The sequence below is a fragment of the Oreochromis aureus genome, linkage group 7, assembly GCF_013358895.1.
Source record: "Oreochromis aureus strain Israel breed Guangdong linkage group 7, ZZ_aureus, whole genome shotgun sequence".
Classification (NCBI taxonomy): Eukaryota; Metazoa; Chordata; class Actinopteri; order Cichliformes; family Cichlidae; genus Oreochromis; species Oreochromis aureus.
In genome coordinates, this window is record NC_052948.1 from 34923657 (window position 1) to 34951142 (window position 27486).

General features: G+C 41.3%; 1 protein-coding gene across 2 annotated transcripts in view; it reads left to right on the forward strand.

Moving 5' to 3' along the window:
* The window catches only part of whrna (whirlin a), a 209183-nt gene that overhangs the window by 128560 nt on the left and 53137 nt on the right, over nt 1-27486 (forward strand). For both annotated transcript variants that reach the window (XM_039614236.1, XM_039614237.1), the window contains exons 4-5: nt 14772-14980; nt 25762-25798. In XM_039614236.1, the coding sequence (XP_039470170.1) occupies nt 14772-14980; nt 25762-25798 (246 nt within the window). The remainder of the gene's footprint in view (nt 1-14771; nt 14981-25761; nt 25799-27486) is intronic.

Genomic DNA, 27486 nt, shown 5'->3' on the forward strand with positions numbered 1-27486 from the left:
CACACAGATCCTGGGGTCATGAGAGAAGTCGTACCTTCTTTTATTGTTTTTTGGTATAGCAAACACAAGTATATCTGTTTTAGTATAAGTGCCTTTTGTTTAGATGAACTGCTGGACTTCCAGGCCAGCAGGTTTAGGGAAGTCGTTTATGGGGTCACATCCCACACACACACACACACACACACACACACACACACACACACACACACACACACTACACACACACATACACACGGACGATACTCTCTGGTTACATGTATTTCTATGTAAGACGTCATATGTTAATGAACTTATGCATATTCATGTAACCTCAAAAAAGAGCAGTGTTACGAGGGGGCAGACGAGAGCGACTGAGGTCAAGCGAAGGAACGGCGCTCGTCCAGTTCTCTCCCTCGTGCACGAGTAGCACAAAGAGCTCTGGTGACTTGCGTCTTGCTTTTGCTGTTGTAGTAGAATTGTCTCGTTCCAGCGAGGGGTGGTGCTAGACAAACCCATCAGTGACTTTTTATTTGAAGAGGCCAAAAGTACACTTCCATCGACGGCCTCTTCATTTTGATCCAGAAAATGAACAGTTGTATGTAGGTTGTTAAAAGAGACTGGCATGTTGGTCCTACACAGAGCCTGGCATGGTACATAATTCCCCTCTAAATGTAATACTGAAGGAAGGGAAAATCCAATTCTTTTGACCACAAGTCCTCTATATCTCCGTTCCTTCCATTATGTCCCCCCTGGCTAAGAGACATACATTGAAAACTTTTCTGTCACTTAGGCTCAGTTACTTTATGCTCCACTTTTGCAGTTGTACAATCATGAATGTGCCACCAAATGATCCATCAAACACACAAAAACACTCATGAGATGTAATGTTGAGGGTCCATTGGCAGAAATGAACAAAATGTTAAAAATAATGAAAACTGTCCACAGCAGTCACTCTTTGTGCTTCCTGGGCTCTTTTTTTTATTTTCAGTGGCGGGGTTAGTTTAGCACTTCTCCCCTTTCGTGGTGAACATGCTCACTTTCCTGTTTAAGTCAACTTTTCCAAAAATCAGCAATCTACCTATGCATAGCCTCAACATCGTCAGGCTATACAGTGCTGGTTTTTTGGTGGACTGAATACAAGATTGTCTGCATTGGGTGCATAATACCCAGAATAATTCTCTCTGCAAAGACAAATACCTACACAAACAGATACAAATACAATGCCATGAATTCTACTTAGGCATTAACTGATATATAACTACTCCAAACCATATTTAGTATGGTTAATAGTGCTAAAGCTGTTAGCCACACTATCAGTGTTTTCTTACTTTTACTCTAGTTTAATACAAATTCCCATTGAGGAAATTCGTAGCTTTTGACCCACCTTCTCATTACAGGAGATTGTGTCGCTGCAGCAGTCTTCATGTTAGTGGGCTGAATGGAGATGCAGGAGAAAGTGTTGACGATTTTAGTCAGAACATTCCAGAGATTTGAGAGACAAGTAGTGTGTACAGCTTTTTTTCTGTGCAGGCTGGCTCACTTTTCTAAACTACACCTCACAAACTCCCCTACTTTTACTTCACAGCTCAATGAGCTCAATTAGGCTCTATGCAGACTACCCTCCGATGCTATTTTCATACACTGCACTGAAATACATCACTTTAGCACAGTGAGACCATAATACTTCCCAAGCATATATATTTTAATTTATTTTTAATTCATTTTCCTAAATGCACTCGAAAGCTAGAGGGAAAAAAAGTATAAAGCTTGTTTTTTAGGTTAGTTTGATGTTACTGTACCTGCTAGTTCCTCTGCAAAAGTTGCATTTATACAAAACCCCTAAGCTTTGTTTGAGCCCCTGAGGTATAAAACCCTGCCCTCACCACAGAAATGAACAGTTTTGGGTTTGTTTGTTTTTTTCCCCCAACAAGTTCAGGTGATAATGAACGTGTTCTCTCTAAGACTCCAAATAAGCTGTGACAGTGTCGCAGTGATTCAAAATACACAAAACCCTGTTGAGTCATGATATGTCATTCACATCTTCTAACATCCTGCGTGCAAACTTGCATACATCATCATACAACTTTGATCAAAAACATTTAGAGCTTTTTTTTAGCATCTTTTGTAAGCTTTGAATCTTAGACAAGAGCCCAAAATCTCTAGCTGTTCTATGGCATTTACATCCACACTTTGACCGAGCCTTTTAAGGACATTTACAGACTTATCATGAGAACACTCCAGTGTTGTCTTGTCTATATTCTTTATCTGAAAGGTAATCTTTCGAGGATGTGTTCGCTCCAGAGCATGTTTTGTTCAATAACCTTTTTTTAATATTTCTTCCATAGATTCTCGGATTTTCTCAGATATATACACTGAAGAACATAATGTTATTGTATGCAATAGGAAGAAACTGAACACAATGGTACCGAGCAACAACAAGGTTTTGGCAGATTTAAAAGCAAAATTAAATAGCTGGTGCTGGCGTCATCTTCAATGCTATCCTGTTTCTACTACCTGAAAAAAGTTTGATGGGTGATCTGTGAGAGCTCTTTCACACAGAAATTGGTTGGTTATTAGCCAGGAGAAAGCAAAGGGCACTTGTGAGATGGTCCTCAGTGAAAATGAGTGAATGGAGCTAACGGCCACAATTTTTATGCCATTTTTTTTCAAGCCTACAGATAAATACATTGATAACACTAGATTTTTTTAAAGGATAAAATAAAATAATCAAATCTCATTTAATTTATCTTACAGGGAAGCTGACTTGTATGTTTAAGCTAACGCTCCAGTCATTCTGGCTGTCTTTTAAGAACCATACTTGATAGTGTGAGGCACTTATGCACTCAAAACAGTTTAAGTGTGGAATTATGCACGCATTAATGCCTGCTCTCAGACATGTATTTCCAGATAGACTCATCAAAGCCAAATTAAGAAAAAAAAGTAAAAATCAGATTTGAGTCTTTAACTTTTAATAAATTTCCAAACTTTTCTAAAAACCTGTGTTTGGTTTGTCAGAAAGTTAACTTGAACACAACAGAGTATGGAGACCGCTGTTTTCTGGAGACAATAATATTCTTATATTTTTGTACAGGCACACTAAAGTCAGAATGGTGACAAGAGTTTTATGTCTTTGCTCGTTTTTAAATGTCTTCTACAGACGTGTGCGGTTAAACCGTGTGAAATCCAAGTAAAACAAAGATGAATCGGGCTGAGTTCAGAGTAAACTGAGCTGCGCTGTTCTCAAACGCTTTAAGAACTCCAGCTAGATTCCTTTTAGTGGCTTTTTGTAAAGCAAACAGCTGGAACAAACAGCTTGTAATCTGTGTTAAAATCTGTCTTGTGTCCCTGAGGCTTCAGCTCAGTCTGACAGCTCAAATAAAAAGTGTTTGCAGTGGCATCAGCTCTTACTGCAGTGGTGCTTGTTAGCTTTCTTGATTGATTGCTTTTGCATACCTACGTGTGTCATTTCTATTAGCAAATTTAAATGACCTCACTAAAAATGATTAAACATAGTACTGCAGAAGCTTACAGAGGCAGAGCTTTTTTTGTGCTTAGACATGGACCTGTAGAGGTGTTACTGTGCATTAGTATTGCAGATATGCAGTTGGGTGAACTCGGGTTGTTGGAAAATACGCAAGAAACTGAAACATTGTAGATTCTGAATGTTTTTTAGTCTGCGGTCTGCATTGGTCGCTGCTCCTGCAGAATATTAAAAGGATTGTGAGGATTGGTTGGCTGACCAGAATAAAATTTGAATGGAAAAAAAGGTAGAAAGTGACATTTGGAGACTTTAAAAATGCTAAACGCTACACAAAGTCTAAATGCTAGAAAAAAGTAATTAAAAAGACAAGTGGCAGTGTCAGGGGGGAGTGGTGTGCTCATCCTCTGTGACTAATTTATAACATACTTGTGATGACAGTTATATTTAATAGAGTCACTATAAGGCACAGAGATGACCAAACCACCAGAATTAATTTGTTCCTGTACACTTAGGAGACAAAGTATTATTTAATTTCCTGACCTGCTATTTTCTACAGATGTTGGGTGATATGTTAAAAGTTTCCAAGCACCCACTTTCAGTTTGGCCGATTGTCAGTATATTAATAGAAGGTCATTTAGTTCACCAATCACACACACAGTCAATGGTTGCAAAAAAATATGGAATTGCTTTTGTTGGTGAGTCAAGGAATCTTAATGTAACGGATAAAGATAAAGAATGTCTTGAAGCCATAAACTGTAGTTAAAGGATCGATGTAGCCACAGTGATGTCCCCCATTAGTTTTATTTGTTTGGTATTTCCATTAAAAATAAAAATGGCATTGCACGAGAAGGCGATCAAAGACTCCGGGATTGTAGTGAGTCACCTCAAGGAGCTCGGTTTCACAGTCAACCTGGAAAAGAGCAACTTGGAACCCGCACAGTATACAGAGTATCTGGGGCTCAGACTAGACTCCACCTCTTATCGTGTCGTACTTTCACAGTGGAGGATCGCATCCTTTACTCACTGTCTTTCCCGCTTTCAGCTGGGGAAAGTCGTGCGGTTCCGACTCTGTCTCCGCCTCCTCGGCCTCATGGCCTCGGTAATATCGGTGGTACATATGGGGCTGCTTATGATGAGAGATTTTCAGCGGTGGGTCGCTTCTCTGCGGCTGTGCCCTCGCCGGCATCTCAGTTGTGGTGTAAAAATAACACAGTCGTGTATCGCAGCTCTGCGGCCTTGGAGGAGCCTGACAGCTCTTGCTGCGGGGTGACACTGACCACAGATGCATCCCTGTCAGGTTGGGGTGCAACTATTATGGGCAGAGCGGTGAATGGCGTTTGGTCGCAGACTGGCTCTGAATCACATAAATGTGCTGGAGCTCCGTGCAGTGCTCCTAGCCTTACGGCATTTTCTGCCACATCTCCAGTGACAACATGTTTTAGTGAAAACTATTTGGCATCTATTTGGCAGCTATTTCAGCCTGTCACGTGGGGTTTGGTGATAAACCTGCCGGTCAGCACCTTCTTGTATGTCACTTCATGTGGGGGGTGCGTCGAACGCTCCCAGTCTCTAGACCACTGGTCTCTTTATGGGATCTGTCAGTCATTTTAGACGCCCTCTCCCACCACCCCTTTGAGCCTATCGGGGGAGTGGGGTTGAAGTTTATCTCTCTTAAAACCACTCTGCTGTTGGCTCTAACCACAGCCAAGCGAGTTCTTGAATTACAGGCTCTGTCTATTCACCCCCCTTGTCTACATCTGGCCCCGGGACTCACTAAAGTGCATCTGAGGCCTAACCCAGCCTTTGTCCCTAAGGTGTTGGAAACATCATACAGGTGCTCTACAGTAGATCTCCTGGCTTTTCACCCCCCTCCATTCTCCTCAGAGACGGAGCAGAAGCTGAACACTTTGTGCCCTGTGCGGGCCTTGGGGACTTATGTTGACAGAACAGCTGGATTCAGGAAGTCGGATCAGCAGTTTGTTTCCTGGGCCTCCCCTCACAAGGGCAGGCCCTTATCACGCCAGAGGCTAGCTCATTGGATTGTAGAGGCCATAGCTCTGGCTTATAGCTGTGAGGGCTCGCAGGCCCCCCCGGGACGCCGAGCTCACTCTACTCGGGGTGTGGCCACATCCTGGGCTTTGTTCAGAGGTGTATCAGTCCAGGATATTTGTGCGGCAGCAAGCTGGGCTACGCTTCACACGTTTGTCCGGTTTTATCGGCTGGATGTTACACAGTCATCCCAGGCTCAGGCAGTACTGGATTCTGGTGCCTCAGGTTCGACCTGAGATCCTGGGGTAGTACTGGAGCGTAGCTTCGGGAGCTGGCACAATCTGGGAGTGGGCCATATCTCCCATAGTGAAACAACGAGCGAAGTTAGAAAAAGATCCTTGGGTTACTTAACGTAATCCCTGGTTTTTTGATAACAGAGTGAGGTGTTTCATCAACACTTCCCTCCTTGCTTAGGCACGGAAAGAAATCTGCTTGGAATGAGTTAGAAGGGGCTGGTCGGCCGTGTTGGAATGAGGGGGCGGAGCCCTGAGCACGGCTCGATAGGTCTGTTGTAGACAGACGTGGTGTCATTGGAGCTTCTGTAGTTGGTCACGCCGAGGCAATTCCCATAGTGAAATACCTCACTCTGTTATCAAAGAACCAGGGGTTACGTTAAGTAACCCAACGTTATTAAGGCTGGACCCCCCAGTCTAAACGTTGGTAGTGGAGATGAAGATGGAGGCTTGGATGAAGCCTGAGTCTGCAAGGGAGGATGACAGATGATAGGTGACATTTAAAAAGCTGACTGGCCTGAAGAAGCTGGGCAGAAAGATGACTGGACTAGACTAGTGATTTCAGCTATGAGCTTAATAGTGTGGGAAAATGGAAGTGATGTAAAGCATAGATTGGCTAGCAAACACCTGGGACGCAAACAGTAGACTTGTAGTCAAGACCGCCTAATCCGAGACCAAGACAAGACCAAGACCAGAGGGTATCAAGACCAAGACAAAGACCAAGACCAGAGGGTATCGAGACCAAGACAAGACCAAGACCAAGACGAAGTTGAGACGAGACCGAGACCAAGACCGAGACCGAGTCGAGACGAGACCAAGACCAAAACCAAGACCGAGACAAAAAAAGTCTTTAAACTGCAGCCAGATGCTGCTTCGTTTACAGGTGTCAGGCATATTTATGTGTTTTGCTTGCCGCACAGCCCTCCTCACCGCTGTCTACTGTCTCACTCACTTGCTGAGAGGACAGACGCCGCGCGCCACTTGACTGTCGCGTCTCTCACCCTCTCTGTTTTTCACATAATGATATTATCCTATATCCTCGCATGTGATTGGCAACAATATGGAGGATTGGAGCATAGCTGAGCCACTGTGTGAGAGCTGAGCAGCGAAAAGGAAATTAAGTGAGGGTAGAAATGACTGAAAGATTATTAGGCTCTGTTTTGAGTTTTGTTCAAAAAAGAATGACTTCATATAGGAAAAAAATAAATATCACATATGCAGGACACCTTAAACTAGTTTTTAATTAAGCAGCAAGGCAGAACAAAGTCGGGCCTGTATCAAGACACAGGACTAAACCCCAATTCAACCAGACCCAGAACTGATCTGGAATTAAAACAGGACTACAACAGTTCAAAATCAGGACTACTTAGGACTTAACCAAGACGGAACCAGAATCAGAACTAGATGATAGTAGCACTGAAAATCATCATAGACCTGCACTACACTTATTTTTTTAATTCTACCAAAGTACACTGTTTAGATTCAGAAAAGTTTATATAATTATTTAGCCTTGTTGTGCAAACAAGCCTGCATAACTTAATAAATATAGAATTTGAAAAGTAACAAATGGTATCTAAAAAGAAACAGGTACTAGATACATGTTCTGATGAGTTTTGGCAAACAACCATTTGACTAACATGTGTGTCTCACCTGCTCTTGTTCCATCTCTGTTCTGTCCTCATTCTCCATCTCCCTCTCTGTTCCTCTCTCTCCCTCTCTGTTCCTCTCTCTCCCTCTCTGTTCCTCTCTCTCCCTCTTTGTGCTGACAATCAAGCCAAACACCAACATCATCAAATATACAGTTGAAACCAGATATTTACATACTCTTCAGATAAAAACACAAACACTTTTTAATTGTAACATCAAATCAGACTAAATGTTTATTTTTTTTTAGATTGATAAATATAAAAAACATATTTGTTAACTTTAAGAGTAAAGAGAAAAACTATATGTATTTCTTAATTGCAAATGGCACCAAATTGTATTCAAAATTGAGCCACACTTATGTAGCTCCACAATTCTGTTCCTGGTGTTTTGGTTGACATCTCTTGATTTTCACATGTCACAGAAACAGGCTCTGTGTTTTGCCTTATATGCTTCCACAGCTGTGCCACCAATTTACTCACATGGACTCTACTAACCTATCAGAAGCTTCTTAAGCTCAGAATGGGATCGTCTGGAGTTTTTCTTATTAATTAACAATAAACTTAGTGTATATGTTCTCCTAAATTTGATGAAAGGGATAAAAATAGACAGCTCTGTCTCTCTTTATTCTGTCATTAAACTAATTCAAAAGATTAGTTTATTTATCTAAAACAAAAGTTTACTCTAAATTAATGTTTAACAGTAAAAAATAGTTTTTATGTTTTCTACCTAAAGTGTATGTAAATATCTTGTTTCATCTGTGAATATACTGCTGTGTATTGAAATTCCTCTTGTTTTGCATAGATATACTGAACAACATACAAAACATAATATATAAAATAACATCTACCAGAGTTTTTTCTTTGAAAGAAGCTTCTTATGTCCATTGTTGTGTTCATCAGTACACAATTGAAACCGATTTAGAGAGTTTGTTTAGCCGTGGAGGGTAACAACTGAAAATATGAAATGTAAGCTAAGACTCTCTAAAAATCAGCATTGTTGTTCGGCTTTTTATTTATCCATTTGTTGATTCACTCGAAGAGCAAGTAACGCAACCAAGTGATCAGTTTGATATCAATCTTTTGTGATACACCGTCATATTTACATTATTTGTACAGTACGAATGATTTGCTTTGGTACCTGGTCAAACTTAAGCTGTCCTCTGTCTGCAGCAAACTCGCAGGCAGCAGCTTCTCCCCCCTCGCTCACATGCGTGCTGTGCTCAGTCGCCTAGTGCCTGAGCTCGGATCATACCAAAATTAGGGGGAATTTACGACGGTGCCCCATGCTTCTGAAAAAATGACCCGGGCTTAAGCCCAGTAAGCCACCCCCCGCTCCGCTAATGGTTGACTCCAAATCTCCCGAACACTATGTCGATTTGAAAACAGAAGACCGAAACAGCGAGACCAAGACCGAGACAAGACAAAAGTCCGTCGAGCCCAAGACAAGACCAAGACAAAAGTCCATCGAGACCAAGACCGAGACCAAGACAAAAGTCCGTCGAGACCAAGACGAGACCAAGACCACGTAAAAGTGGTCTCGAGACATCCAACTCTAGCAAACAGATGTGTGATTACAGATCTTGCGTACTGACTTACACATAAGCTTCATTAAAAGCGTCCACATTGCTAATTATAAGTATAACTCCTAATTAATTTGTTTAAAATAAAAGTAAGTTCCTCTGAACTGTGTACTACTTAATATAAACAAGGAAAATATCCATGGATACCAAGCTTTTTAACTGAGCATTTTAATATAGAAATCTGTGGGGATCGACTCTATTTTGGATGCAGCCTCAAGTGGCCATTAAAGGAACTGCAGTTTTTTGCATTTCCATACTGGGGCCCTTGCTTTCTGCTTTTAAGTTAACAAATGGGATACTGTAGCATTCTATTAAATGATCATTGTGCACAACATGTAATGCATGGTCATGAATATCTAACAACACATGGCTATCATACTGTAGGTCCTAGTTACACAGACCTAGAGACTGGTTGCTGACTGCCTGGCAACCACCAGTACCTAAGGAAAAATGAGTATTTGCTGACCAGTTGCAACTGGTTGCTGGAGGTTGCTGGCAGTCACTGTGAAAATGATTGCTAAGCCTCATTCATGCAGGCCTAAAGACTGGCCAGTGACTCCATGGTAATTGCCAGTCATTATGAAGAAATTTGTATTCTCAGCCAGTTGGCAGATGGTTGCTGGAGGTCACTTGCTGTTGCTGCTCAGTGAAACTGGATGCAACTCTAGTGGTCAAAAAACACTCAGTAACTAAGCAGTTGTGAAACAGCAACTAAAGAATTACATATCGAACCTTGCACATTCCAGTGAGTAAAGTCAGTGTCTTCAGTGCACACTGTGGGCAATCAAGGCAAACTGCTAACAAGAAAAGCAATCACAAGGCAGTTGTTGGTGCCAGCACCCTCTTTGCAGACAATTTCACCCAGCAGCTTCCACAAATCGCTCACCAACTGCTTACCCAGATAGCAAGACGACATTGAATCTATGTTGATTTTTCATCCGAACCATCGTATATGGTCGGGGTTGAAATGCCAATGTTGTAACAACATTGAAATACTGTGGTAAACCGACGGTCTTACTATAGAGACGTTGTAACGATGTTGATTCACCGTTGTTTTTTTGTCATTGATATTTGATCTATTTATAGTCGACCAGGTGACAACAACAACGTCGAGAAAATGTCTATTTATAGTTGACGATCATTCGGCTCCGGTCACCATCAAAAACCATCGATTTGTAGTTGAGCATTAAATTGCATTGCAACTCATCGGGTATAAAGTACCAGAGAAAGTAGATTTATTGTTCATTTGTTATCAATGACTTGGTCTAGTTCACCAGCTTTAAAAAATCGTGTCTACGTGCAATTTATGTATAGTTGACCGGAAATTAAAGCAGCGATCACTTGGACTATTCCGCAGCACCCTCTCACATTGGTACATCCCCCAGGTATTCATTGTCTTCTACAGTAGAGCGGGACATTTGATTTACTCTCAGCGGAATTGACCGGAGAAGGCATCAGTTCATGCACTGCACTGGCCTGCACCACGATTAGTATAAGGTAAGAATGAATGATTTTTTTTTCCTACTCGTTATTTCCATGTTTGCATTTGAATAACAGTAAAAAACTCGTTAATGTTGTACATTAACAAGTTTTTTTACTGTTATTTACGTTGCTCCCACAAAATGTGGGAGCCCGAAATTGTGTCTACTTCTTACAATCCGGCAACAAATAAATTGCACTGCGAACAAAGTATATCAACAAAGAAAACATTTTTGTTTCATAATTTCTTCGTTATATTCCCTTACAAAGCTAGCTTTAACGCTTCGAGGTTTCCTTTGTTCTTGCCGTGGCCTCGGCGCTTGACCCAGACTTTCGCTCTGTAGTTGCTTAGTACTACAAAAAATTCTAAATCTGTGATATATGATTGATAAACGTAAAGTTAACTGTATAAACGTGTTCAATGACTTTGTTACTTTTGATGATTGGAGAGCACTCGCTTCAATTCGCACACGAAAACTTTAGACTCAGTTTGAATGCTCACGCAGCATGCCCACGTGACTGTACGTTGCACGCGTACATGACTTTCCGTTTGTGCCTTGAATAATGAATAAGGCTACGTCCACACGTACCAGCGTATTTTTGAAACCGCTGATTTTTCTATGCGTTTGCACCTTTTGTCCACACATAATGTATGTCTGGCCGTACATTGTGTTTGTATTTCAGGCACATTTCACGAAGCAGAACGCAGTCTTCAGAGATATCCACGTGAACGCTGTGATACGTCTGACCTTCAGTCCGAAGAAGAAACCCAGACCAGTCTTAAAAGAAAGCACAAGTAAAACCTTTTATTCACAAACATATCTTTGATTGTTAAGAATTTATAATCTTGTCTTTTTGTACATATCTGTGGTGCTTGCATACTGCAATATCACCACATAATATAGTCCAAAAAGTGGAAGTTTGTAAACTTTTAAAAATGCAAAGCAGTGTACACTTGTGCACTTCAGAAATTCATTGTATACTGTACCTTCTTGCACGTCTCTGTTTCCTGTGTGTGTTGTTAGAAATCAAACTAACTTTAGGAAACAATATGCCAAAAGGATATTTACAATTACTTAAGACCGTTTTAATTTCTTTTCTTTAGACCAAATCCCTGTACACATATACGGACTCAGAGGATGAGCAGCCTACAAAAAAACGGTTTCCCCAGGCCCCTCGAGTGAAAATACCAGGTAATAAAATACTGTCTAGTGTCTGTGTACATATCTGTGTCTGACACGAGGAACTTTTTTTGACAAGTTGTCTGTATTCTTAAATACTTAAAAATTATCTTTTCTAATCAGCCCTCATCACTCCGCAGTCTGCCCCCAGCCCACTGATAGCAACCATCATAATGCCCCACCCAGCTTCGGCACCTTTTGCCACTCCGGCACAAACCGACACAGCTTTGCGATCTCGCCAGCATGCAGAGTCTGATGTCTTCCCTATAGATGGTATGCTTTTAAAAAGCTTTAAAGCTGCATCACAATGTCATTGTACTCCTATCTAAAAAAAAAAAAAACCCAATTTATACTCCTGAATGTCATCTTGTTGTTTTTTTTTTTTTTCTGTAGATTCCAGAGACTCTGTGAGGCCACTATTACAAGGCAAGTTTGAAAATCTTGGAATTTCACAGTTTACATGGTATAACAAATATATGTGACAGGCAAAAACTAGTAAACACTTAGCAGTTACAAGAACTAACAAATGAATATCCAACAAAAGGGAATAGAAATACATTGTACTGCCAATACTTTGGTTTATTCTTTGTATGACTTGAAAATCAGGCTTTAGGGAAAACTAAATTACATGTTTCTATCATCAATTACATGAAGTAAACACACAAGCACACTTGCGTACACATTTAAGACATGAGACACGCTAATTCCATCTCATAAAATGTGTCTATAGGTGAGACGCTTATGCGTTGATTGGTGCTGCTGGACCACACTGGAGGTGCGAGTCCGCCGTGTAATGGTTTATGCCATTACAAAGGAGCTGGCCTCTGTACTCAACTGGGCAGGGGAAAAAACCAAGGACCAGACAAAGCAAAAAGGGCATTTAAAGAGACAGCGCTGTGCAGATGCATATTTGGTAAGTTTTAACATTTATTGTAGTTTTATGAGCCTAAAGTGAACAATAAAGGGATCAATTGATGTGCTGGGTGTGTTTCACATTTCCTATGTCTGGTTTTTGCTATATTACTTTGTCTTTCTTAATAACAAGACTTTCATGTCCAGTTAATCTGGAGATGGAGTCTTTGGTCTTTAACTTGTTTTGTCCTCGGGTTGTACACTTTGTACAGCCCGAGGACCCCATGTTTTTTCTTTTTTTTTTAAAGGATACACTGCACACCATGCTAAGACATATCACATTTTCAGCTTATAGCTCTTTGGGAATCAAATGTGGCAGTTTGCTGATTTCCGCCTGGTGACTTTCATGTTTATCAGCCTAGGAGTTTACATACTTTCTCCCTGCTGAAGACAATTAACAAGAGCTTATTCATGTGCTCTAATTCCCTTTTTTTTGTCTTTGTTTTTTTGTGTGTGTGTCTATTTTTGTCCTAGATGGCCTGGCGCAGCAGGTAGGGGCGAACTCTATGTCTGAGTTGGTCTTTGCTCAAGCAGTCCAGAAATGGCTCAGATATTTTCCAGATAAATGCGAGTGGGCGCATGGGACGCACATCATCCATCCCCATCCCGGAGTAAATAATAAAAGTGACGTGAAACATAGAAATGTAAATAGGAAACTTTGTCTTTTAATAAAGTATTTTGCAAATGATACATGTCTATTGACCTTTTTTGTTTTTTTTGTTTTTTTTCAATAAAAAGCAACTGTGCGAAAGAGGTGGAAAATCAATACCATAGCTCAACAGTGTTTCAATATCAGAATCTGACATTGTTTCAATGTCAACAGTGTTAGAAAATATAACGTCGAATCAATGTCAGGTTTTCAACGTTAAAAATGGGTGCAAGAGTGATGTTGGGTCAACGTCACACTTCAACGTTGCTTCAATGACGTCGCCTGATATTGACTCAACATTGTTTCAATGTTTCCTTGCTATCTGGGTAGGAATATACATTTTTGACTAAGGATCAGAGGTTGTCAGAAGGTTGCATACCAGTCTGTAGGCCTGTTTGACTGAGGCCTAACATAAGCTACAACACGGCAAGCTCAGCAGTTTGTTAGACACAGGAACTGAGACTTCCCCATTTATCGGTTGTTTTGCAGTACTTCACAACAACCATATGTTTCCAGGTCTTCATTGCAATACATCTAATTTTCAGGGTCTATGCTTGTCCTCCAGTCTAGTAAACCATTGGAAAAAGGATAGAGGAACTGTCTTGTGGTACTATACAGCAACTACACTGTCAGCCTGCCCCAGGGCAGCTGTGGCTACAACTGTAGCTTGCCTCCACCAGTGTGTGAATGTGTGTGTGAATGGGTGGATGACTGGATGTGTAAAGCGCTTTGGGGTCCCTAGGTGGGACTAGTAAGGCGCTGTACAAATACAGGCCATTTACCATTTTACCATTTACACTAAATTTGAAAAAATAAAACAGAAACATAGAAAAATTGACACCAAGGCAAGATGTCTTTCTCAAATTGCCAACCTTACTTTTAATCTGTTGCTCAAGGACAATATAAGAGGTTGAAATAGACCACTCTTTTGCATTCATGTAGTGGTATTCAAACTGTATATTTTTAAGATAGTATTCATTGCCCATATTCAGTAGCCCTCTGTACATACATATGTAAATATGCAAATGCCATAACCGTAGAAATAAAGAGATGCTGTTTGAGGCAGTCCTGGAGGTTCATCTTTACCCAGCACTGAAATAAAACACACCTCAGAGGGTTAAAGCTACAATATATCAGCTCATTACAGGAGACAGAAGGTACGATCCAAGGTGGTGTTTAGTATGGACATCATTATTCTCCTTCTGCCGCTGCCTCCAGGTTCAGCTCTTTGATAGAAAGTGAAATTACATATGAAAACTTTTTCAATTACATATTGAACACTTCTGGTCCTCAACCTGTCAGTGAGCAGGGAGTTCTTTAATCTTTGTGTAATTATTTCTGTTCGCCGCCCAATCTGAAAGAGCCCCAACTTTTAACAAGAAACCTGTAACCTAATTTTCTAATTCTTATCCATTACACACCTTATACTTCATATACACCTCCAACACCTCCATCCACTATGTTACCTTTCTTTGACCTTTGACCTGTCAACCTGTGCATGTGGCAGTCTCTGCCTGCTCCACCCTCAACGCCTTGCTCAGTCCCCTCCGCCACTCCTGTCTCTTCCCCTCCCCCCACTCAGGTTGGTGACCAGATCTTGGAGGTGAATGGCCGCAGTTTCCTGAGCATCCCGCACGATGAGGCCGTCAGAGTCCTGAAGTCATCACGCCATCTGATGATGACAGTGAAAGACGTAGGCCGCCTGCCACACACCAGGACGGTGGTGGGTGAGACCAAGTGGATCGCCAGCTCACAGATTGCAGAGAGCTCTGCCAATAGCAGCGTGGCAAGGTAAGTCCTGACACAGTCCCAAAATTAAATGATGGTTTTGAAAAAGATGACTTTCTGATACTGCATGAAATATTAAAGGGCCCTTTTATACTCATTTCCAGATTCCGGCTATTTTTATTCTTGCAATATGGTAAAGTAGATTTAAAAAAAAACCTTATTCATCTTGGGATTTGCAGCCCTTCAGTTCACATACTGTCAAAAACAAGCAATTTTAGCCCTTTTCCGCTTAAAGCTATCCTCCCTATAAGCCGACTTTTTTTTTCTGATGGGCTGTCCTTCCCTAGTGATGTCCTCTTTGACCGAATCATCTCTGGAATCCAAACTGGTAAGTCATTCCACAGGAGAGGATCAAGGCTCTACTAGGCATTCTACTTTTGGAAAATCTAGAAACCTGCAGTGTAGAATAGAATAGAAGAATAGAATAGCTTTTTATTGTCACTGTTACAAGAACAGTGAAAGGCAGTTTGGCATCTCTCCATGTGTGTGAAGTACACAATAGCGTAAGTATTTACACAATGACAAATTTACATTTACACAAGAAAGATATGTACAAGTTATACATACACCTGCAAACATACACGCACATACATACATATATGTATATATACATATTTGCATCCGTACATGCATACACACACATATTTCCACATACACGCTTACATCTATATACATACACATACATGCCATCTAACTAGCAGGTGCATTGAGAGGTGCAGTGTGATCAGTGATATTGCACATTGAGTGTGTGGCGGGGGGATGATATTGCACATTGAGTGAGGGTGGGGGTGGGGGGTGCTGTTGGAACTATACTAAATAATGTTATAATAAATACAGTTTAAAGAGGTAGGGGTGTTGTTTGCATTGAAGTATAAACAGAAATACGATTTATAAATAAAGTGTAATGTCCATGAGTGTTGGCAGTGCAGTTATCCTCCAATCAGGGTGAAGGTAGGGCATGTTTGACAGCCTGTGGGTAAAAACTTCTGTTGAGTCTGTTTGTCTTCGACCTGATGGACCTGTAGCGTTTACCAGAGGGAAGGGGGGAAAAAAGTGAGTGTCCAGGGTGCGAGGGGTCTTTAATGATGATGCTGGCTTTCTGCTGAAGTCTGCCAGTATAGATGTCTCTGAGGGGAGTTAGTGAAGTGCCGATTGCCCGCTCTGCTGCCCTCACCACCCGCTGCAGTTTCCTCTTGTCCTCCGCAGTGCAGCAGTTGAACCAGAGTGTGCAGCAGTAAGTCAGAAGGCTCTCAATGGTGGAGCGGTAGAAGTTTACTAGCAGTCTTTGGGGTAACTGAGCCTGACGTAGTTTCCTGAGGAAGTACAGCCTTTGTTGTGCTTTCCCTACCTGGTGGGAGATGTTTGTGGACCAGGTAAGGTCGGCCGAGATGTGGACTCCGAGAAACTTGAAGCTTTCTACCCTTTCTACCTCCTCCCCATCAATGTAGAGGGTAGAGTGCTCAGATCGCTTTGTTCTTCTGAAGTCGATTACCATCTCCTTGGTCTTGGCTGTGTTCAGATGCAGGTTGTTGTCGTCACATCATTGCTTCAGATGCTGAACCTCCTCTCTGTAGGCTGAATCATCGTTGTTGTCGATCAGTCCTATGACAGTGGTGTCATCAGCAAATTTTATAATGGTGTTACTGGTGTGGATAGGTGAACAGTCATGGGTGAAAAGTGAGTATAGGAGGGGACTGAGGACACACCCCTGTGGGACACCCACATTCAGAATGAGGGTGGAGGAGGTGTGCTCTCCCATTCTTACGTTCTGGGGTCTGTTGCTCAGGAAGTCCAGTATCCAGCTGCACAGTGAGCTGCTGAGTCCTAAGTTGCTTAGTTTATTAACCAGTTTGTGGGGTTGAACTGTATTGAAGGCAGAGCTGAAGTCCACAAACAGCATTCTCACATAGGTGTTACTACAGTCCAGGTGTGTGAGGGCTGTGTGAAGAGCTGTTATTATGGCGTCCTCTGTCGACCTGTTTGCCCTGTATGCAAACTGGTATGGATCGAGGTTTGCAGGGATGGCAGCTTTAATGTGTGACATGATGAGCTGTTCGAAACATTTGGCAATTATGGGTGTTAAAGCAACTGGACGATAGTCATTCAAGCAGCTCACTGTGTTCTTCTTGGGCACTGGAACGATGGTGGCTGACTTAAGGCAGGATGGTACTACAGACTGTAGCAGTGAGAGGTTGAAGATGGTGGTGAAAACCTCTGCTAGTTGGTCTGCACATGCTTTAAGCACTCTACCGGCTACACCGTCAGGACCAGCTGCTTTCCTCGCGTTGACTCTGCGCAGTGTGGCTCTGACCTGGTGCTGCTCCAGCTGGATGGGAGCGTCGTCCCTCTCTGTAATGGCAGGATGGGTGATGGTGTCCCTGTTTTCTTGGTCAAAGCGGGCGAAGAAATGGTTTAGGGTGTCAGGTAAGGTGATGTCTGGGGAGTTGGTTTGTGTGCAACTGTCTTTGTAGCCAGTGAGTGTCTTGATCCCCTGCCACATATTTCTGGAGTTCTTTGTGTTAAAGTGTTCCTCGATGCGCTGTTTGTATTTGCGCTCTGTACTCTGTTGGCATAATATCATCAGAACGAGCCAAAGGGTGGACCCAAGGAGCAGACTCACAAAAAATGACAACAGTGAAAGGATTTTATGTGGAGTTAAACAAAAACTTAAAATAATGAATTGCCACCGGTACAGATTTAGCGGGGTGATCTGAAAGAGGGTGAAAACCAGCGTTAGAAATAAAGAAGTGGCTGTAACTAAATGAAACAACAGGAACAAATGGGGAGATGAGATGGCGATAGAGAGCAGACTGGCAGGTGAGCTGGGAAGCCAGGTGGGTTAATGCAGGAAGCTTAAGGTTTGCAAAGTGCAGTTCTTCTCCCAAAGCCAAATATGGTTTTGTGGGTCCAGAGAGGGCCAGATGACTGAAATGTCACAGGAAAACAAGGTTACAACTTGAAGCACAGGGAAAAACAAAAGGGAAAAACAGAACCAGCCCCAACCAGATTAGGTTTAAAACTTTCCTTTTTGATAAAGCTTACAGTTAAGACTGGATCAGGTGACCCAGAAACCTCCTGTAGTTGCAACACTGCAATAGGCCTAGGCTGCTGCAGGCTTCCAATGATGCACCTAGTGTGTCTTCTTCACTCACCTCTTTTCCCTCTCTATATGTTATACACCAGTTTGCATTTAATTAGTAGTTATTATTAAAGTCAGACTCTCTTTTACGGTGTGTCTTTTGTTCTATGTCCCTCCCCTCACCCTCAACCAGTCGCAGCAGATGGTTGCTCCTCCATTAGCATGGATCTGTCAGGTTTCTTGAGGTGTCTTCCTGTTAAAAGAGAGTTTTTCCTTCACACTGTTGCCAAGTGTTTACACTTTGAATCCTGAACTGAAGGACTTTCATTGAGCTTTTAGAAAAGTCTGAAAAAAAGGAATAACAGTAGTCCAGCCTCGTACCGAAGACATGGCCAAGTTTCTCAGCATCACTGTATCTAGTTTTGTTGGTCCGAGCTGTTTGTTTAGTATACATATTAAAGAACATATTCTGGCCAAAAATGACTCTTCATAGTAGTCCTGGAGGCCAGCATGTTTCTGAGATTTTTTCTAGATTTCACTCTTGTTATGACAAAGTTAAACTGAGCCATTACTTCAAGCCAGGCACACAGTTAAGCTTAGCCTGGAGTTCCCATGTATCAGCTGATAAAAGCGAATCTCAGCAGAAGAAGCTGCTTAGCTAATACCCTGGCTGATACCCATCTTTGCATTGATATGGCAAATCTCATCGATCCATCCATTTTCTGCTGCTAATCCGGGTTGCAGGGGCCATAGTCTAAGCAGAGATTCCCAGGCCTCTTTCTCCAGCCACCTCCTCCATATCTTTTGAAGACACTGGGGTGTTCCCAAACCAGCCAGAAAACATACTGTAATCCTTCCAGCCTTTCTTGGGTGTGCCTTGGGGTGTCCTTCCAGTTGGGTATGTCCCAACACCTCATACAAGAGGCATTCAGGAGGCGTAGCAGTTAGATGCACTAACCACCTCAAAGGGCTCCCTCCTGCAAAGTGGAGGAGTAGCACCCACCCAAATGACCTTACCGTATTTCTAAGGAAGAGCCAGGCTACCCTTTGAAGCTCATTTCCTCTCCTTGTATGTGGAATCTCATTCTTTCAGTCACTATTCACAGGTCATGGTCATACATGACAGTGGGAACGTAGACTGACCGGTAAATCGACAGCTCCTCTTTCAATCTCAGCTTCTTCTTCACCACAGCAGGCTGGTACACTGTCCGCATCACTGCAGACACTGCACCAATGCATCAGTCTCCTGCTCCCTTCCCTTCCTGTGCTGATCTTCCTGACTTTCTATGTATGAAGGGTGGCGAGGTCTCTAAACAGACCAAATATAAATTAATCAACATATAAGTGACCACCTTGTTTTGATTTAAAGAAACCAGTCAAAACATCAACTGAAAAACATACCAGTTTGTGTGTCATTTGTTTCATTGTGCAAAAACCAAAGCATGAAAGCCAACACACCCTGGAGTCCATCCCAGGCTGCCTGATGACGAGGCTCACTGTATTGATAGTCTTTTTGCTTGAGTTATCTGTTCCATATTTATATCCTCTATTAAACATTCAGACATGAGAGTGATATCAATCCTCTTACAATATCTTCTCCTCGGAGTAGACTTACTTTCCACGGTGAGCAGTCATTCAGCTGAAGTGTAGTTCGTGCTGTGAATCAGCGCTAAAGGAGAGTAGTAGCAGGTCTAAGACTGTCACGGATCAATGGCTTAGTGGTTGCTGCTGTGATGTTCCATATTTCATAATGTGTTTTTAATTGACTAAATGAGGGTTTATTACTTGTTCTCAACACTGCATGCAAAACACTGAATATTTTTCAGGCACATTAATATTTTTTTATTAGCTTCAGAGGTTTACATGATGTACCTGCCCTTTGATGCACATGTCACAGAAGGTTAAGCATTCAGCATTTTAGTGTATTCATTATACACTAGATTTCACCAGGAGATCTGCTATAGAAGATTCAATTTAATGAAAAACGTGATCATAAATAGTGAACTGATAATTATTATGTTTTAGGGTTTTAGTGTTAATACTGGCCTTTGGAAAAACACAGTGTCATTAGATTGATTGGCCTGGGATTCACTAAATCTACCTTAGTGCAGGTACCAAAGAGAAACTGAAAAATCTTTAATTAGTTACCTTATCAACACAACAGAAACTTTTAACAAAAAAATACTGCTACTACTATTATTAATACTGCTACTACTATTAATAGTAGTATTAAATCAAAAGAACTTCAGCTAAATGACGCACTGAGTTTCTCATTTCTTGCTACTACTATTAATTAGTGGTGCAGCGGATCACGGTTGATCCGTAATCCGAACCGATCCCACTCCACGGTTCGGGACACACGTGATCCGAAGATTCGAAAAAGAAGAAAAAAAAAGTATGTGTATGGTGCGCATGGTCAGTCTGTCAAGCGATAGTTATGGCCAGCGCTCAAGTGGAAGAGCAGAGGAGTTTGCGGCATTTAAGCAGCCCTTTGCTGCCCAATCCGACCGGGCTAAAGCTAATACAAAAGCTGTTGGGGTGTTTAGCTGCAGACGGGAGGCCGTATTCCCTTGTGCAAAACAAGGGGTTTAAACTGTGATGAACGTGCTTGAGCCACGCTATGATATCCTGTTGCACATCCACTTCAGTGACAAGATCGTACCCAAGCATGTATGAGCAGGAAAAGTCTAAAGTTATGGCTGAACTGTCCCAGGCATCTTCTGTTGCCCTAACTACAAATGGGTGGACCTCCAGGGCAATGGAAAGCTACGTGACCGTGACCGCTCGTTATATCACAGCGGAGTGGTAGATACAAAGCCCTGTACTGCCCTATATTGCATCTTAATTTTTTTTTTATATAATTGCGTGGAATGAGTCTTGAGTTGAATGTTTTTAATAGGCAAAAAATACTTAAATAAGTAAATAAGTAAATGTTAAAATTTTCTCGTTTTTTCCTTTTTTGCTGATCCGAAAATTGATCCAATCCGAACCGTGAGAGTTTTGATCTGTTGCACCACTACAATTAATGATAACAATAGTAAATATTCAAACTATTCTACATTCAGTGATGAAAATAGACACAAGGAACAAGTTGAAACCTGAGACACCTACAGCTCAGAAAAGAAAGAGAACATGATGAAGTGCAGAGAAAACATTTTGTTGGTCTCTGATGAATTTTAGCGTCTTTAAGCATCTAATGTATTCAGACATCTGACGTCTGGCGGGACTCCCACCCCCTCCAGTGTGGAGCTCCTCTCTAAATGCCACACCTGAACAACTCATCTGCAGCTCACAACCTGGAATTAATGTGCTCCCCAACAACCAAATTAAAATCTGATGTAAATGCCAGACTGATTTTTCTCATCAACTCCTTAGCACACAACACATCGACCCAACAACCCAGAACTTGAAAGTCCTCTGATTCACCAAGGGCTAAACAAAAATCTGTTTACATTCACAATGAATATCTGCTCATTTTTCCCATCTGAGATGTCTCTTCATGGTTATTATGTTGATTCTTGCAGCTCAACTGTGAGGTAGATGTTTTTACTTTGTGTTCACTGGTTTCTGTACTATATCTTTCTGTGAAACCATTAAGACATAGCTGAAACTACATGTCATTTTGGTTTGACTTAAACAGACTTTTCTCATTTTAATAAATCTACATAAATGCAATGAGTGCATTTACATAATTTTCACACAGTGTCTTAATAACATCAAAAGAAGAAGGTGGAACATGCACCAAGAGGCAGGGAAAAATACTAAAAACTCAAATACTAAAGATTTTTTTCCCTTCACTCATCTCTTCAGCATATTGGTTGCATGTATTTCCATAAATTCCATAGGTGAATTTCCATAAAGGTTTTTAATTCAGTTTCACTTTTCTTACATTTTTATGAATATGGATTATGTTTAAACAGGGAAAACAAAACAATTTAGACGTTCAGCTTTGAGGCTGCGTTCATAAACAGGAATCCAGTAAATGTCGATCATTCCATGCATCATTTACCCAATTTTAAAAAATATTACATCAGGGGCAGATAATTAAATTAATAGTTGATAGTGATCATTTTAGCTTGCATGCTTTCCTGATGTATTTGAATTTTTCCTTTCATCACCATAATTTTTATAGTTGAAATGAGATTGATTGTTTTTCCCCCTTTTTGCTGATGCTACAGTAGAAGCTTCTTTTGACTGTTCCCTTTGTCATCACCACAGCAGGAAGCCCCACATGTTTAATTTGGCAGATTTTTACATGAGAATCCCCTTCCTGATGCAACCCCACGAGGAGCTTATCAAACCAGGGATCTGATACTACAGTGCTGTCTGATCTGTGTTTCACTTTACATTTAGCTTGGATCCATGATTATTTTTACAGATTGCCAAAAATTGTAGCGTGCTGGGCGGGAACTTTTTTCAACTTCTGAAGTGGCACATGGAGGAAAAGTTTAAGAACCACTGCACATGATAAATATCATTACAAAGAGAGCAGCCAAAGAGAAAACACAGAAAAAAAACTTAAAGAAGAAAGAATAAATGGCTAAACTGGTCTCAGAAGTCCACTGGTCATATTGAATTGAAATCCCTAAACAAGCTCTACACCAGTGGTTCCCAAACTTATTTTGCTGGGCCCCCCTTGTTTAACAAGAAAAATGTTCGCGCCCCCCCACCCCCGCGCGCGCACGCGCACACGCACAAACACATCCTTCAACCACGCACACCCATATTTTGCTCCATTGCGGTTTATTTCACACCTCAAACATTTATTAAACAATTAAGCAAATACAAATAATCTGCAATAAATTACAGGTAGTAAGAAAATAAACTACCAACTCTTTTACGCTCTGTCCGCACCTACACGGGTATTTTTGAACGCGCAGCTGTTTCGGGCACATGTAAACGGCGTATCGAATCACCGAGAACGGAGATTTTTTAAAACTCCTTTTTTTTGCGTTTACGTGTGGACAAGGAATACAGGGCGTTTATCAATATGCGTACTTGTGCGTACTTGCATTCTCGTGTACTCGTGATACGTCATCAGTCGGAGACCAAGTACTGTTCGGATTCGAAGTACGCATCACGCCGAGAACGCGAAAAAGTCCCGGATGTGTTCTCGATCCGCCCGTTTTATCAAGCATGCATCGGTGTAGACTTGGGACAGCTATATATCCCAGAATGCATTTCGGCCAAAACTCAACAGCGGACTCCCGGCACATCGTTTTCAACCCCCCCCCCCTCCCGCTCGCGGACTTCTCACTACTCAGGTTAAAGAAACCCCAGCAGCTGTCTATAGTATTGAGTGTCCACTAAAATACAAATAAAAGCGTTCTAACATCTCACCTGCTTGTTTTTATTAAGGTATGTACACGTATGTACATGTACACTATTTTATTAATAGAGGTTTCACTACTGAGGTTAACAATGATATATAAGTCACTTAGATCACTTCTAAATGTTAATGTTTGGTTTATTTCAGTGTTTTATTTGTTCCTGAGTAAACCGGTTTGGCTGTGATTAAAGTTAAGCTTCATAACATGTTACTCACAGTTAAATTAGGAGGGGACGGCAGTAAAAACTCCGGACCTGTGACATCATCACGTACGCAGGTGTTCCGACTGTACAAATCACGAGTCCGTGCTCGGGTACTTGAGAATTGAGAAACGGCCCACGAGTCCGTGCTCGCGTTCTCGCCGGTACGTACTCCCGTGCGTTCTCGGCGAGTACGTACTCGCGTACTTGGGCATTGATAAACGGCCACAGAGTTTGTCACGCAACGTCAAAGGTATGTGCCTTTTTCACGTCACACTGTGCGCCACGTTATTGTTTACATGAGATGAATTGCAGAATGGCAGATAGAGACAAAATACTGTTAATCTGACTCTGCAAGTTTTACACGCTTACATATACAGGCCATTACTGTCCCTGCATTTAGAAAGGCAGAGGCATCACGGTGTAATTATTTTACATGTAGTTGTTTTTTTTCCTGTGTAATAATGTTCAACATTGCTATCAATACATTTTTCAAAAAAACCCTCTACAAAATGGGTTCAAAAACATAAACAACTGTGGGATACTGTTTGTCCGTGATTTGAACAGCCCAGCGCTGCTCCCAGTGCAAGGAAAACTAATTCTGCAGGGAGACCTACCTCAGCACTTGTGCAGGTGAAACCAAAGGGAAGATATGCCTCACCATATTTTCTAGTCTTTGGCTTAGAATGAAGTTGGTTTGGAAACATATTCAGCAATGCTTCATCTCCTGCTTTGCGTTTGTGTGGGCACCCCGTGCTAGCATTGTCCAAGCATTGTTTTTGTTTTTTTTCCCCTTTTCATGCCACGCCCCCCCCTGCAATAGCTCTGCGCCCCCCCTAGGGGGCGGGCCCCACACTTTGGGAACCACTGCTCTACACACTGAACGGTTGCACTGCGGTGTTTCCAGTTTAATTTTATATTCTGTTTTTTTATTCCTGCTCCTGAAGGCAGTGCTGAGTTGTCACGTTTACTTGTGGATTTAGAGCCTTTTACATTGCCGGCACTTCAGAATGTAAAGACTCGAGTCATTTCACTCTAGTAGAGACGTTGTGCTGAGAAAATGACACATGTTTGAAAATCCCTCTTTTCATGTCCTTGAAGAAAGAGTGTGGGTGTTTTTCTTCCCCCCCCAAAAAATGCATTTTAGTGTGTGCTTTATATTTACTGGAAAGCTTGGCCTGAAGACAAGCACGTCTTTACATTTCCTAGTGAAATGCCTTACTGCACAGCTGTTTCTGCCACATCTCTAAGCCATGACAAAGACTTCAAATCTCCAGTAGTGTGCATTTATCAGCCTGTGATAACTGAAAGATATTTTCAAAATTATATTTAAAAAAAAGTGGCCTTTCAAGATATCAAATCCTGCTTTCAGTTCAAAGCTCCAAATATATTTGTACTTGAGGGAGGAAAGTACTTGAGCTGGAGAAACTGAGTTGCTATTAACTGTTTAGACAGGCTCAAAGTTTGCTCCTTTAATGCACAAGAGCCCATTATGAGGATCTCTTGTATGTGCACTCATCGTACTTGAACATCAGTATTGCTTGCCACTTTAGCTTTGCTCTCACATCTATTTATTCCTATCAGTAATACTGTCAAAAGGTATTTTCAGTCTGGAAAATTGGATCAAATTTGGGTCATAAAGGAAATAAAAAAAGCAGCTAATACATGTTTATCTCTCACTACATTAACCATTCTTTGATATTTGGCCATGTCACTCATCATAGCTTGCTTTACACAGTTTGTTTTCATTCCTGCAGAAGTAGTCCGATGTTTAGGTTAATGTGTCACCGTCAGAAGTCAGAACTGTGAGGACATATTTAGGACATCTATAGGATCTGACCAAACATTTGAAAGCATGGCAATACTTTGTGTCACACGAGACAACACAGCTTTACAATCATTGGAGAAGGGTGTGTACAGATTTGCTGCAGTGTGCCTGCGACATCTACTAATGTGTGTTAATGTAATGTTTGTTAGTGTATCTATAGATAATACGTAGGCGTACTTTAGAAATATGTGGTGGAGGTGCTGCATTAATTGGCTGATTATTAATGCCTCATATTTGTCAGTTAAAGAATAAATATTTCTGCAAGGAAGGACAAGTGCATTTGTTTAATTTTTGCATGCTCACTAAGACTCAGTGATTTGTTTCTTCTCTTTGTTTGTTTCTCTGCAGCTTTTCTGTGGACCAAGGAGCTTCTGCATCAGGAAAGGTAAGACCTGTAATTTGCTCTTTCTATATTATAGTATTTCATAGGTGGTATAATTTATTTCTGTGGCTGTCCTCGTGGAATTATATGGAAGAAGTCATGCATTTCTCTTAAACCTAACCTGTTTTTAATGCCTAAACCAAACCAGTAATGGAAAATTAGATGAAGAAATAAATGAATAAAATTGGGTGAAAACCAAGCAAATCCACAAACACAGAGGTCCCAAAACAGCACAAATTACAACCTCCTTACTATAGTCCTGGACTCTTGTAAAGTTTTGTGGAGTTTGGGCTTTTATTTTGATATTCGTATTTATTTGATTTATTAGTTTTGTTTCATTCTTGTATTTCTGATGTTAGGTTTTTGTAAATGTGTCCAATGTTTCTCTTGTCTTTGTCTCCATCTGGTTTGTCTGTGTCATACTTTGTTTCTACTTCCTGTTGAATTTTAGACCTCAGTCACACAGGCCTACAGGCCAGTTGGCGAGTCCTTGGCTGGTAGCTAGGAAAAAATTTGGATTCCCTAACTGGATGTAGAGTGATTGCTGGAGGCTGCTGGTTGTTGCCAGGTGAAACTGGTCACAAAGAGGCTGCTATACCAAAAGTCTACTTTTGATTGCTTTACTTGCCAGGACATTTCTGTGTTTGCCTGCAGTTTGCATGAAAACATGGTTTGTCTACAAACACTGGCCATTTACTCACAATTAAAAGCTACGAGAAATGGAAAACATTTGCTGTCAAAGTTAAAGATGTGCCTTTTGAATTGTGTTTGTTGGGGTGGTAAGGCACAACTTTTACTTTGCAGGAGAACATTTTACATTATGGTTTGTTTTGCAATTTTTTACACTTTCACTATAACTTATATCAAGTTATATCAAGATCAAGTAGTTTGCAGATCCAAAGGAATCACAAGGACATTTTTGGTGGAGTATCATATAACGCCTTGCAACCAGTTATCACACACCTCCAGCAACAACTTACTAACCACCTGAAGAATACACATTTTTCTCTTGCAGGTTGCTAACCTGTGTAACTAAGGCCTTAGTACTTACATTTCCATGTGTTGTTACCTATCCCTGTACTTTCTCACTTTATCTTATCCCAATTCCTTGAATGTCTGTGCCTGTCTCTGTTTTCCCTCCTGTGTGATTGTTGGCCCCAGTCTCATTTCTTTCACGTGTGTTGAGTCTGTCCTGTGTGAATGTATACGCACAGTCTTGCCTCTCTTCTTGTCTGCTGCCCTCCGTTTGTGTTTTTTTAAATTCTCTAATCAGCAACCAAATGCTCGCTTTATTGATTGGTTACCACCTACCTCCGCTTCTTGCATTTAGATCTTGTCTTCACCAATTTGTGGCACTCCTTGTTGACAAACATGACTTATAACATCACCACCCATCGAACCCCTTGATAGAGGCTCTAAAGAGGACTTTTATCTTGCTGCAGCAAATACGGGTACAGTACTGATGCCAAAAGGTGGAGACACAGGTGGCAATTGAGAAAAGAGCATAATATTACACCCTGCAATGAAAAGCGTATACGCAGACTGATACTGATGTATCTATTTTAGGCAAATATCGAGCTATAATATCATACCATACCATAGTATATTATTCAGATTCTGTTATTGGTTGTGAATGAATAAGTTATGCCTGTAAATTCTCACCTTTAGTCTCTTAGATACATATTTTAATT